General features: G+C 38.0%; 1 protein-coding gene across 3 annotated transcripts in view; it reads left to right on the forward strand.

Moving 5' to 3' along the window:
• PARD3B (par-3 family cell polarity regulator beta) overlaps positions 1-13,738 on the forward strand; it is a 991,638-nt gene that overhangs the window by 590,339 nt on the left and 387,561 nt on the right. For all 3 annotated transcript variants that reach the window (XM_055345407.1, XM_055345409.1, XM_055345408.1), the window contains exons 13-14: positions 1,157-1,289; positions 8,782-8,881. In XM_055345407.1, coding sequence (XP_055201382.1) covers positions 1,157-1,289; positions 8,782-8,881 — 233 coding nt within the window. The remainder of the gene's footprint in view (positions 1-1,156; positions 1,290-8,781; positions 8,882-13,738) is intronic.

Consider the following 13,738-nt stretch of genomic DNA (forward strand, 5'->3'; position numbering starts at 1 on the left):
AGGCTATGTGAAGTAAGTCTTACCTTTCTTGCCTGCCAGGGCTCCAACTTCAATTTAGAGTAGTTTGCTGAGTTTGGTTTGACTAGCAGTACAGAGGCAGAGGGGAGCACTTAGTGTGGGAAAAGTGTTATAAGCCTCGACAAGAAGCTAACAGACCTTTGGCAGCTGAAAACATTTTAGTTATTTAGTATGCATAAATTGAATGTTTTAAATATTTTGTTTATCAGGATACTGAGTTTTTGTAACTGAGCAGAAAGTATAATAAAATTGTTCTGGCCAAATGCTTTGCTCAGAAGGAAAGAGCTTTGGGGATCAGATCTGTGTTTCTGTTAGTGGCCTGTTCCTCTCACAAATGGTCAAGGACACAACCATGAGATGGTTCCACACGTTTTCCTTGAAATCTGTTAGAAAGACAACCCAAGCAAGAGCAGAACCCAGTTCTCTGTGTCTCAATCCTCTTGAACACACAGCTGGAGCTATCCATAACTGGTCCTTCTCTGCTACTTCTTCCCACCTGTGTAACGTGTTTTGTGGGCATGTTGCTCTGGATGCAGCCATTTTGAGGACACTGTAAATTTGCAGGCTGTCAACATCAAAATGGGAAAATATCAAAAATATCTCCTGATAAAAAGCTCAGGAGAACCACTGCCTGGCATTGTCACAGAGTTGTCTTAGCTTCTGGCCAAAAGACCTAGTATCTGCAGTGGGATACACTCATGGCAACCTGCTTAGGTTCTGACTTGTCCTAGAGCATATGCACTCAGTCACTGAGGGAGAGAGAGAGGAACCAGCTGGCTGGCAGAAAAACACCCTTGGCATGAACCGTATTCTTGTGTTGACACTGCCACAAGCTGTATTCCCAGATGGAAGAAAATTTTAAAGAAGCCAGTTGTAAGTGGGAGGAAAGAATAATAAAGTTAATCCTCTCTTATGTTGGCTATGAGTACTCCCAATCCTTAGCACCACATTGTCAGTATTTTTGTATTTCATATTCACAGATATTTTAACTGATAAGGCCATTTTGATTTTTCAGTTGAGAGTGTATATGCAGTAGACTTCTGGAAGAGCTTGCATTGATCATTCTCCTACTTCGCTCTCATTGACCAAGTTCATACATATTAAAAAAGCAAATGTAATTTTTCTTTTCAACCCTTAGGAGCCTACAGAGTGTGGGACATTTTCTAAGCCATGCTTTGAGAATTGTCAAACCACAATAACCACCTCCAGGAGAAATGATCATAGCTCATTGCATCCATTTGGCGCTTACAGTTCACAAGACAAACAGAAAGGTAAGAGTCTATCCATTTCCATCTATTGCAAATAGCATGAGAAAACACAAGACTATCTCTTTATTAAAAAAAAAAATAGAAAACAAAGAAGTTAATTAGACTAAGTGCAGACTTTGTTACTCTGAGTCATGAACACTGAGAGATGATGGGTAGAAGAGCTGACTCAGAAGTTGTGAAGCAGATTCCTGGCATTGCCTCAAGTTTAAGTAACAGTTTCTATGCTTGCTGCCCCAAACATGGAGGATTATGTGTAAAACAAACCATGCCTAGAGAAACTAAAGCAAACTGTTATTTTTTTAACAATCTTTTAATTATTGGAGTTATCAAATGTAAATAACTATTAAACTTAAAAAATGTATGGACTAGTATTAATTAAACCATAAGATAGTCATAACATGATTCCCAGATTTACGCTTGATTCTAGGAAGAGTGGGGTAAATACCATTAACCGAGACCATTATGTAACATTTGGAATGTTCTTGTTACTCCCTCACTACATTATCTTTCCGTTATTCTGTACTACTAGAGCTCAAGATGTAAAACATTTGGCCTTTCCTTTGTTTTTAAAAAATCATACTTACAGTCACCAAGAAAAAAATTTTTTTTTATTTCTTTGCATATCCTTTTTTTAAAAAATAGCTTTAAGTTTTTTGTATTGCAAAGGCAATGCATATTCATTACAGAAAATTTAGGGGAAAGCAATAAAAAGAAAATTTAATATTACTCATACTTCTATCAAAGATACTAATCGATAACATTTTTACGTCTGTTATTTCAGATCTTTCCTTCATACAAATATGCATATGTAAAAAGAAATGAAAATGAAATATATGTAATGTTTAGGAAATTGCTCTTTTAATTAATAATACATTATGATCATCTCACTATGTCGCTGAATATTTTACAGCATTACATTCTGTGGTTGCATAGTAATCTATTCAATACAGGTACTCTTGATGTAATTGATCCCTTACTTACATTTAAGATGTTACCAAAATTTAACTATGTGGGGACAAATTCTAAACTCTTAAAACTCCATCAGAATAGGATTGTATATCTCAGATTCTTATAGAATTAAGCTGTTTTATCAGAATGGAACATTGTTTTTTTTTTCCTCTGACTTCCTCCATTTTAGTAAGAGTAGCAGCAACAGCTGTGACCATTTATTTATTAAGTGTTTACTGACTGTTGGATTCTGTGTTAGGCACTTTACATGCACACTGGAAGTGGGTAATGCTATTATCCTCATTTTACAGATGAAGAAATAGAGAGTAAATAATTAACCCGAGACCACATACTTGATCCATGCAGAGCCTGGATCCAGCCTCTGTCTCTCTGATTCAAGTTCATTCCCTAAATCACAGCACAGACCTTGCCTTACATTAGTCCCTTGAAACTTTGAAGTCCTTTCACCTGATACCAAGGATGTCCATTAATAGCTCACTTGACTTTGTATCAGATAAAGAAACACTCTCTTTTCTCATCTTCTTTAAGAAATTAAAATTTGTCTTGACAAAGCGAGATCTCTTTCTGAGATCTTAAATCACAGTAGCAGGAGAATCTGGGGAAGGAACAGCAAGTTTTCCGCAGACCAACACACCCTTCTCTCTGCCATGCCCATGTAATGATCAAGAACATTGCCATGTGTATTAAAATATTTAAGCTTTATGTGATTTGATTGGTGTTTAATTCTCAAGCAACATGTGATACAGTGACAATCCAAGTTCAGGGTTTTATTTCTAATGATACCAGTGGGCACATTATCTCCTATCTTGTTTCTTTCTTTCTTTTTTTTTTTTTTTTGGAGATTTTACTTTTTAAATAATCTCTACACCCAACATGGGACAAGGACTTACAACCCCGAGATCAAGAGTCACATGTTCCACTAACTAAGCCAGCCAGGTGCCCCTCATTTTTAATAACTATAAAATATTGATGCTGGAGTGATAATTATACAGAGTATTTTTAAAGGACATTGAGATACTCGAGGAAATGGGACAGTATTTCTAGAAGGGACAGCAAAGACCAAAATAATGAAACTATAGAAGTAGTAAAAGTGTAAGGATACATGTGTAAAAAAATAAATAAATAATAGAGTCCAGTTGGCGAAGCACATTCTAAAAATAAAATGTCAGAATACTTTGAAACTTCAATAGAACGTTTTGAGTTTGTATTTCCACTGAACAGTTAGGTCCTTTGGGTACATGTGGCTGCAGACAACTACTGGGAGTCTCTCTCTGTTCTCCTCCTCTTGAGATGTACATCCAGGTAGTACAACTTTTTGCACCAGTGAAAAACTATGCAGGTCAGCTACCTACAAGGTTCCTGCTTTACTTCCTCCCACCCCCCATGTCAATTTTCCAAGGTGACAAAAAAAAAAAAAATCCAGTTCTTTCAAGAAGGGACTGAACTGAACATTTTTTTTTTCCTTAGGAGGAAAAATCTATGCTATTTCCTTGTAGATCTGTTATACAATACTGAGTTAAAGAATTAGGCCTATCAAGGTAAACTCATTAAATTTTAATCATTAAGAGGCCTGTAGATGAAATTTTCTTACTTTTATATAAGCCTATTGACATAGAGATAAAAATATATATAATAGAATTTGTAAACATGATGCTGTACAAGCATATCATGATGATCACCTCTTTGTAATATTAAAAACATTTAAAATTTTGAGAAGCACTGAGAGTTTCTGAGTTTCCGATGCCTGTGAGGTAGCAAGAGGCCGCCTAGACTCATGAAACCTGAGTTTTGACTTAACACTACCAAGTTTTTTAAGGAGCCCCTTCAGAAAAGCAGGATTGAGTTGACAAAATGTAATGTCTAGTGAGGAAAGGAACTGTTACAGCCAAAACATTAACTTCTTTTTTTCTTCCCTTTTTCCTTTCCTTTGTATATTTAAAAACCCAATGTTGATATGCTGGGTTCCATCTATTTTTGTAATAATAGTACATACCAGCCACAGTTCCTTGGTTATTTTATATATATATATATATATATATATATATATATATATATATATTCCTGTCAAGCTGTTACACGGAAAAGACATTTTTAGAACTAATGTTTGGAAATTGTAACACCAGAAAATTCACATTTATGTTGGAGAATTGCTAGCAATGCTTGCAGTGGAAGGAGTGTGGTGCTCCAAGATGGTAATGAGGACAGGGGCTGTGTCCCAAGGTTTTACTTATAAAATCCTATCAAGCATTTAAATGGTAATGAAGAACAGGAAATACCAACGCTGTATTTTCTGAAGAATTTTGCTGGCAGATCTTATCCCTAGACAAGTAATAGTTAAGTAATAAGGACCATTTGCCTCCAGTCTGTTATTCTCTTTTCATTGCTCTTGTCTCCTCTTTTGTACTCTACTCCTACCTCCCCTCCCCTTTTAACTCAACTACACCCCAGCCCCATGTGTGAGTCCCTCATTGCCCTAAATCTGCCCAGGATCACTACTCAGTGAGGGCTCCTGTAGGACTTCCATCCCCATCTCAAATCAAGCCCTTTGGTTCTGTGTCCTGCCTCACTGGATCCATGTTCCCTGGGGTCCTTTGAGCAGACACATAATGTATAATTATTCCTAATGTGCCTTCTCTGGGGAGCCAGCATGTGTCCACCCCTCTGTAGCACATAAGGCACTACCTCTGGAGCGGTGATCAGAAATTGAATTATTCTTTTCAATTTGCCTGATGTTTATTGGGTACCTTCCTTGTGCAGAATTCACTATCAGGGATTCAAAGAATACAGTGCTGTTATAGCCCTCAAGAATTGGCTTAATTTTTTTTAATTAAATAATCTAAAGCAGGGGTCATCAAACTTTATCTCTAAAGGGCAGATAGTAAATGTGCTATGCTTTGCAGTCCAAGGAATCTCTGTTTCAGCTCTTCAGCCCTGCCACTATAGTGAAAAGGCAGCCATAGACAGTATGTAAATGAATGAGCATAACTGTTCAATGAAACTTTATTTACAAAATCAGACGGGGAGATTTTTTTAGACCAGGGCCTTAGCTCACTGAGCCCTTGTCTAAAATCACAATCTCTTCTACTCTCCTGATCTGGCCCTAGCAGGTCAGAGTCTATAAAACAACTAACAACAATAAAAAAAAATGATGATGATTAAAATAAGGGTCATTGGGTCAAGAATGAAGTAGTTACTTGAGGATGCACTGTCAACATTCACAGGCATATATATAGGATGACCATCAAGACTTAACCCTGTATGTGTGATGAAATCCAGAAAAATTATTTTTGGCAGAAGAGAATTCCATATGTTTACACTGACGTAGGGTTAATAGAGGTATTTGGGCCAAGAGAGAAAAACAATTCCTTCTAGCATCTGAATATATTTCAAAATGTACCAAGGATAAAGAGTCAACAAAGAAGATAATTTGCCTCTGTACCTAAAGATACTTTAAAAATATGTAGATTGTTCATGTGGATGATATAAAAATTTAAAGGTAATAGAGGCAACCTGAGCTGTTTGTTTCCTCCTCCCCCTGCCCCCTGGCAATGCAATCTCTCTCTCTCTCTCTCTCTCTCTAAAAAAAAAAAAGTAAAGGTAACAATTGTAATAAAATTTGAAGAATCCAGAGAAGATGCTGAAGAGGAGGGAGAGGAGAAAAAGTATAAAGAGGAGTTTCTCTATAGTCCAGCAAGAGAAGTAGAGATAGATAGATGGTAGATCAATAGCTTATTGCAAAAGCAGCATGTGATAAATGTTGCAAATGGAGTAATTTTCTATAGTATTAATAAACCCCAAATGTCAGTGGATAGACAGTGATAATATTTTTCTTGTCTTATCACCACCCAGTGAGGTGTGCATGGCAGCAGGAGGATGGGGGCTGTGCTCCATGCAGTGACTGAGGGACCTGCACTCCTTCCATTGGTAGCTGGACAATTTCTAGAGCCTCATCCACTTCTGCTTGCAGCTGGGAGATGGAAAGGTGGAGAGAGCACACCATTTCATAACCGCTGACCTGGGGATGTCAATGACCAGAACAACTCATGTGCTATTGGGAAGACCCAGTCTAGGTTCAAAGAAGGCTGGGAAATGGGATCTGTGTGTACAGGAGGAAAGCAGGAAGACAAGGAAAACGAGCACTAGTATTCTCTGCCACTGTTCTAAAACTGTTGACGGATCTGAGAGAAATAGTAAGGGTTTCATAGAGGTGATGGTATTTGAGGTGGACCTTGAGAGAAGGGTGGGACTTTGATGGATGGGAGTGGATTTTGAAGTTATGGAAGCAAATCCACTGAGGCAAGAAAATCCAGGCTTGTGCTTGGGAAGCAGTAAGTAGTCTTGGGGAGCTAATGTGTAATAAGGAGCTAAAGTTGCCTGCCAGAAGCATAGACCATTGTTCTCTACGCTGTTTTGTGCAATTGACGTGTTTCTGAGAGGCCAATTTGCATGGTCACAGCTCTATATATCACCAGTGTGAAAGATGGGCTAAGAAGTTGAGGGTAGAGAAATTAGAGCCAGTAGAAAATATTGTCCCAATATGTCCCTTGCCTCCAGTTTACAGTGTATTCCTTCTCTTCTATTCCTCTCAGCAAGTCTCTGGCTACCTGACTGCGGCTATATTACCAAATCACTACATCATTTGGATGGGAGGCTAGGAAGGGGGATAGTGCTGGCTGCCTCTACTAACCATGCTTGTATACCCCAGTCACCCTGCTTATCAGATCTCCTACTTCAAGCCTCCTACCCAGGGATGTGTCAGCACTGCTACGACTGCCTCCTTTGGAGCAGGGTTCTCCATAGAAGAACCAATGGGATGTCTATGTAATTATATGTATTTAATGTATAATATACGTTATATCATATACCACATAATATATAATGCATAATATATAATAATGTATATAATAATAACATATAATAACTAATGTGATATAATGAGACTTACTATAAGGCATTGGCTCACATGATTATGGAGCCAGGCATGCCCCAACATCTGTAAGGTGAATGGGCAAGCTAGACACCAAGCAGAGCCAACAGGGTAGCCCCAGTGTGAAAGCCATCAGACTCAAGACCCAGGAAGAGTTAATATTTCTGTTTAAGTCCAAGGGCAGGAAAAAGCCAGTATCTCAGTTTGAAAACAGGCAGGCAGGAAGAATTCTCTCCTACTCAGAGGAAGGTCAGCGTTTTGGTTCTACTCAAGCCTTCAGCCGATTGGATGAGGTTCATCTACATTGTTGGGGGACAGTCTACTTTACTGATTTAAATACTAATCTCATCCAAGAAACAACTTCCCAGAAACACCCAAAATAGTGTATGATTAAATATCGGGGTACCCTGCGCCCGGTCAAGTTAACACCTAAAAGTAACCATCACATCTGGCACGTGGGTGGGTTAAGCATGTTCAGTTACCAGCAGCATTTCACAGGGATAGAGATGCTTTCCTCTTGTTCCAACAGTCAAGAATAAATAGGATCCACTTTTCACCAAATCTCTCACTATAATAGATACACAGTAGAGTTTAGGACGTATAGAGTGGTAATCTTTCAGTTGCTTATTAGCACTTTGCATTTGTAAATCTGTGTGAATATGCACCATCTAGTATGATCCTTATATTCCTGTACTGAAGCTACTCTCATCTCCAGTTTATAGATTTTAAAAAAACCAGGTTTAGAATAAATAGGCCAAGTTCACATAGTAGTGGGAGCCATGACCAGAGACATGGCAGCTTTGTTGCACAAACTTTACCCTTAACCAGGCTGCACTCTCATGCTTTTCATACATTCATTAATACTGGTAATAAGTATGAGCATTAAATGACATAATGTACATAATACTTAGCACAATATCTGCTATGCAGTAAGATCTCAGCAGACCTGCTTGTTATGGGTTGTAGTAATATATAGGATACATGTCTATTTTTTCCAAAGTAGAATGTATTTAAAAAGTGTACATTTTAGGTGGGTGAAAAAAACAAGTCTGACCCTAGTCTTTTACTGCCAAGGCCTCAAACTCCCTTATTTCCACTGTAGCACAGATGCAAAAAGAGTATTTTCTTCCCCTCTACCATCTCTAAATGGTGAGTAGATATAAAGTATCTCATTTTTTAAGTACTTTTTGCCATTAAAGAAAATACCTAAATCACCACATAATCCAGAGTGTTCATGAGAGAGTTTTGTTTACAAAACTGTTAAGGTATGAAAGAGATGACTTTGTTAATCTTCCACAGAGCACAAGTCATGAGCGACTGTCATAGGTGGGGAAAGATATTCAAGATGCACAGTCTTGACTTGCCATAGATTGCCAGCAGGTCACCAGTGTAAAAACCTATTAGCAGGCTTAGATTTCCTCATACAGGGCTGTATTAGTTCTCATACAAATCCTTCAGTCCTGTAGGAAGACTTATTTATTTCAAGGTTGGTTTATGGGTTGGTGAAAATTGCATCTGTGAGATGAACTGAAACAAAGTCAGGCACCGAGCACTTCTGCCTCCCATTTACTACAGCTTCATTGGTTCTTTGTTTTTTAGAGCTATTGCTTCCCAGTGACGGATGGGCCGAAAGTGAGGTCCCACCTTCTCCACCACCACATCCCATTCTGGAATTGGGCACTGAAGATTACAGCCACAGGTATTGATAAAATGATATATCGTAAATGTTCCCCCATTATGGTGTTTCTGGGAAAACCCAGCAACCTTATTTTAACTCTATTTCTTTCCACAATGGAAATCTCAGCATCTATAATTCCTTTTCAGTGAAAACTTCTCACAGCTAAAACTAATAGTTTAGAGTGTTCATACTTTGTTTCCTGGAGTTTAAGATTCATCATATATTATAAAATATTTAAGAAACTTGTTGAACTTTCTTTTAACATGTTGAAAAACCAGAGAACTCAGAAGGTTCTATGGGAAGGTATAAAACAAAACTGAGAGGACATAAAGCTTTGTGTTTTTTTTTTTCATTTATAATTGGCAAACCCTAAAGGTATTTTAAAAATAAATGTTCCAAGAAAGTTAATGGAATCTAAAAATTAAAGCAACACCATATATAATCTAAAATATTGAAAAGAGTGCCCAATACTATATCCACTCTGTAATAGAAACAAAAAAATCAATGATTTTTAGAATCTCACAAGCATGAGAGAGAGAGATTTACTAAGTATACACACCATCTGACTTGTGGAATTCATAGATTTTGTTCTTCTGATGAGTTTTAAAAATCATTAACTTGCCCCTTTGCTATTTTCTGTATTTATTATGGCTGTTAAAAACTGTGTATTTTATTCCATTCTATGTCCCATGATAATCCTGTGAAATTTTTTCATTTTTCTTGCAGCAATGCTGTTGTCATTCCTATTATGCTTTTTATTACAATCTGCTAAAAATAAAGCAACACAAAAAGAGTATAGCTAACTCTATTAGCCGGAAGCTTACATATATTTAGCTATCTCTGATTCCTAAATTTTTGAAGTCAGCTATCTTACTCAAATATAATTTCACCAACTGGATTGATAATTACAGTAATGTTCTAGATCAGTTTTCTAGAGGTTTCTTGAAAGAAAATGTGGACATATTTGGTTTTGTTCATTTCCATTGCCTGCCTTCATCCTGAAGCAAAAATGACAGTTTGGTGGCCATAACAAAATGCATTTAAAAAATAATTGCATTCATTCTACTTTACTGTTTATCATCTGTACACATGCAAAAGTGTGGGGATAATGCAAAGATGAATCAGATATAAAGCCTACCCTCAAGAAGATGGTAGGCCAATAGGTAAAAAAAAATGTCAACTAGCACACAGGATACAAAGTAGTATTTGCTAGAAGGTATAGATAAAAAACCCTGGACATCCAAGGTAGAGGAGAATGATTCCAGATGGAAGAATTGGGTAAAATGTTATGAGAAAAGTGACGTTTCATCTAAATCTCAAAGTATGAATTGGAGGTGGACATGACAAAGGCCCAGGACGGAGGGGAATTTCAGAGAGAGGAAGCTGGGAAAGGAAGTTGATTTGTGCAACTTGTATCATGGCTGACTGGCCAGATGTTAGAGCCCAGAGTGCAAAGATAAGGAATACAGACTTCCCTCATTAGATAGTCCAACGTTGTGGTAGGGTTTCAGCAGACAGCACGATAAGACCTGGGTCTTAATTGTGTACAACATGCACTAGGTAGCTGGAGAGAGGTTAATATCCACTGGAAGCCAGAGACTTTCTGGATATTTTCTAGGGCAGTAACAGTGAAAGGTCCTAAGGATCCCTACTGAGGAGGCTGGGGAGAAGCTTTCAGATGAGAAACTTTCAGGTGAGGAGAAGCTCTTCAGGTGAGAGAGGGCATCGGACATACTGCAGAGATGAAATTGTCGGGAATTAGCAACTGCCTTTTTGGTTGCTTCAGTGTCTCCACAGATTTCTTGGGGGGAGGGAACAACAACAGGAGGTGCTGAGGACAGTATCAGGTTGAGTGAGTTCAGTTGTGGATGGAGAAAGCCATAAACAAGGATAGTCTGGGGACTGGCAAGAGAAGAGAGGGCTGGCAAGAATGAAGAGAGGAACAGGATGGCTGGAGAAGAAGGGGCAGAGCCAAAGACTTTTTTGAGATGGAAGGAACAAATGTAAAGCTTTGAAACTTTTCCCTTTGGGATCTCGTGACCTGCACCATCCTGCTAGCTGCTGCGTTGCCTAGGTGACCAGCCGCAGCAAGGGGGTTTGGGATCTGTGGAACTTGGGATGGAGGGAGGACTGGAAGGGAGCCAGGAGGGCTGAGCAAGGGAGGCTGCCCTGGCTTTCAAAAAAAAAGTTAAAAGCCCTCTAAAAGGGAAAAGTGGTGCTTTAGGGATGTAGCCAGTCTTGTGAAACAGAAAACAACTATTGCATGAGAAGTGAGACACGCATGTGATCAAACTTAATGCCTGTATCTTGAACCAAAATGACATCAGGAATTTACTGAAAAGTTACTCGGAGTTTTATGACACCAATTATTGAACAAAAGTTTAGAAAATATGTGTCTAAATACAAAATACATAGAAAGGAAGTATATTTTCTACTGTGATATCTCAGGGAGAGTTTAAGGCAAATTAGTAACAGGTGGAATATATTGAGTTTTATTAATAGTTCAGACAACATTTGGTTATTCCCTACATGTTCATGTTTTTTCTCTCTCCCTTCTCTCTGGGTTCTCTGTATCTGTCTCTCCCTTTCTTTCCCTCTTCCCCACCTCCCTCCCTCCCTCCCTTTCTGCATCTATTCTCACTCATAGTAGCCAATTGTTGAAGCCTATTCATGGATGAACACCTGAGACTTCAGATTTTTTTTTTTCCCATACCTCTCAAAATCTTCTTCTCCTTCCTTTTTATTTCTGACAGTTCTCCTTGAACATTCATGGCTGGGTCTTCGATGTCTTTCACATTCCTGATTTGTCACCACATTCAGGACACTGGCATATGTTTCATGCTACCTTTATTTATTCATTATGCAGCATAATTTGACATTGAGCATCATTTCTATTTGATAGATTCCCTGGTTGCTCATGCTGAAAACATGGCCTTTATCTAAAACATGTCTTTGGCCTGCTGTCAGCTTGCAGTTTCCCACAGCCTCCACTGCAGCCCACTCAGCCATGAGCACATGCTAACTTTCTTCAAAATTAAAATATGTCATATTTTCTGGTTAATCGTTGTGTCACCCTTTCCCTCCAAAAATTTTCAATTTGTAGCATAAAAATACAAATGGTTTTACTAGTCTCACTTACTGTCTAAAATATTTCCACAGTAACTAATTCAATACTGCACCTCATTATTTAAGTCCACTATATGCTCATATTGGCTCTATTCCTGTAATTTCTCATATTATACTTCCCTCCTTAAATATCAGCCGTATCTTGACTTATTTCTTATTTTGTACCTTGGCAAAGTGGGTCCTTCTACCGAAGATTTCAAAACATATACTTGGTCATATTCAAAGCAATGGCAATAGAGTATAAATCACTTTCATCAATTTAATGGATACATTCAGGTATATATAGTGTATATATTTGAACATTTGTTATATTCATTTATAGAAAGCAGCTTTTTATTTCTTGATTAGCTTTCATTGTATCTAAATATTTGTACCAAAAAATTCACTTTAGATGGATCCTTACTTGATGTTATTACATCAAGTGGCATTGCCACCTTACTTTTTTTTAAATGGGGATGTGGATAATTGTTTCCCAGAAGTCTCAAAAAATTTGAGTTTTTGTATTTAATTTGCCTAGTTTGGTAAAGTAAGACAATAAAGCAGGTTAACCAGTATGTTACTCAGTTGGGTAGATTCCCATAGTCTCCCTTGAGCAGAGCACTTTAAATGCAGTGTGACCTAAGTTTTAATGAGGAATATTCATGTTGGACCTAAACCACCTCCCTAATGGCTTTCATTGTAACATAGGGCATCTGTTTGGGTTAACCCTTTGGTTTCCCTTTTACTTCATGGTATGTAGCACTCTACTGAAACAAAAAGCTAGCGTAGAATGCAAGCAGCATAAGAGAATAAATGAATCTGCACAAAAAGGGAAACTTTTGATTTCTATAGAGTCAGTATCAGCCCACTTGTACCCCAGGCTGGCCACCATTTTAGCCACAGCTTTTATGGCTCTGAGAAAGACAATGTTAAGAAACCACGGTCCTGGCCCTCACTTTGCCACTGGCCAGCTGTGTGACCTTGGAACATCAGCCTCCTCTTTGGGCCTCCGTATCTTATCTATAAGATGAAGAGTTAGATGAGGTGACCTTTAATGTCTTCCGGCTCTTAAATTCTCGGATTCTGTGAAGGCCATGAGTCTTTCTGACACTAAAACCACATCATCACAAGAGATCAAAGGATGTAAAACTAAGTGCAAATAAAGGTCGAATAACACATTTAAAGGCAAGTGCTTCCAAAACAGCAAGGCTCAGGGGGGAAGCTCATGTTCACAGTAGCCTCTCAGAATTCTTCTTTAAAATGGGCCGAAACAATTGGAGTGTTATTGTTACACCAAGCCAGTGTCAGTAACACTGGTGGTGCAAGGATTTTTGCTCACAATTGGCATATTTGTCATCACTAGTTACCACATCTAATATACTTTATATATGCCAGTGGTTTTTATCTATGAAAATAGAAGTCAGACACCAGCAAAGAAGTCAGAAAAAAAAAAAAGGAAAAAAGGAAAAGCTTTATAAAGAGTAGATTTTAATTTCTTGAGAAATTTTCATGAAACTATGTACCATTTCTTCACTGAAGACTATCTCAGGCCTTTCTAACCTACAGAAATAAAAGAATTACCAGCTCACTTTTATTGAGCTCTCCTTGTGTTCTAGATACTACTGTTAGCATATACTGTTATCTTTATTTCTTACGACTCTACACATTCTAATACTGTCTATTGTACATACTAGTACACAGAGGCCACACACCCTGGCACATTGCTCTGAAGTCCAGGCTCCTAACCATCACAACACAGTACCCTCAGCCACA

This window comes from Nyctereutes procyonoides, unplaced genomic scaffold, assembly GCF_905146905.1.
Source record: "Nyctereutes procyonoides isolate TBG_1078 unplaced genomic scaffold, NYPRO_anot_genome, whole genome shotgun sequence".
Classification (NCBI taxonomy): Eukaryota; Metazoa; Chordata; class Mammalia; order Carnivora; family Canidae; genus Nyctereutes; species Nyctereutes procyonoides.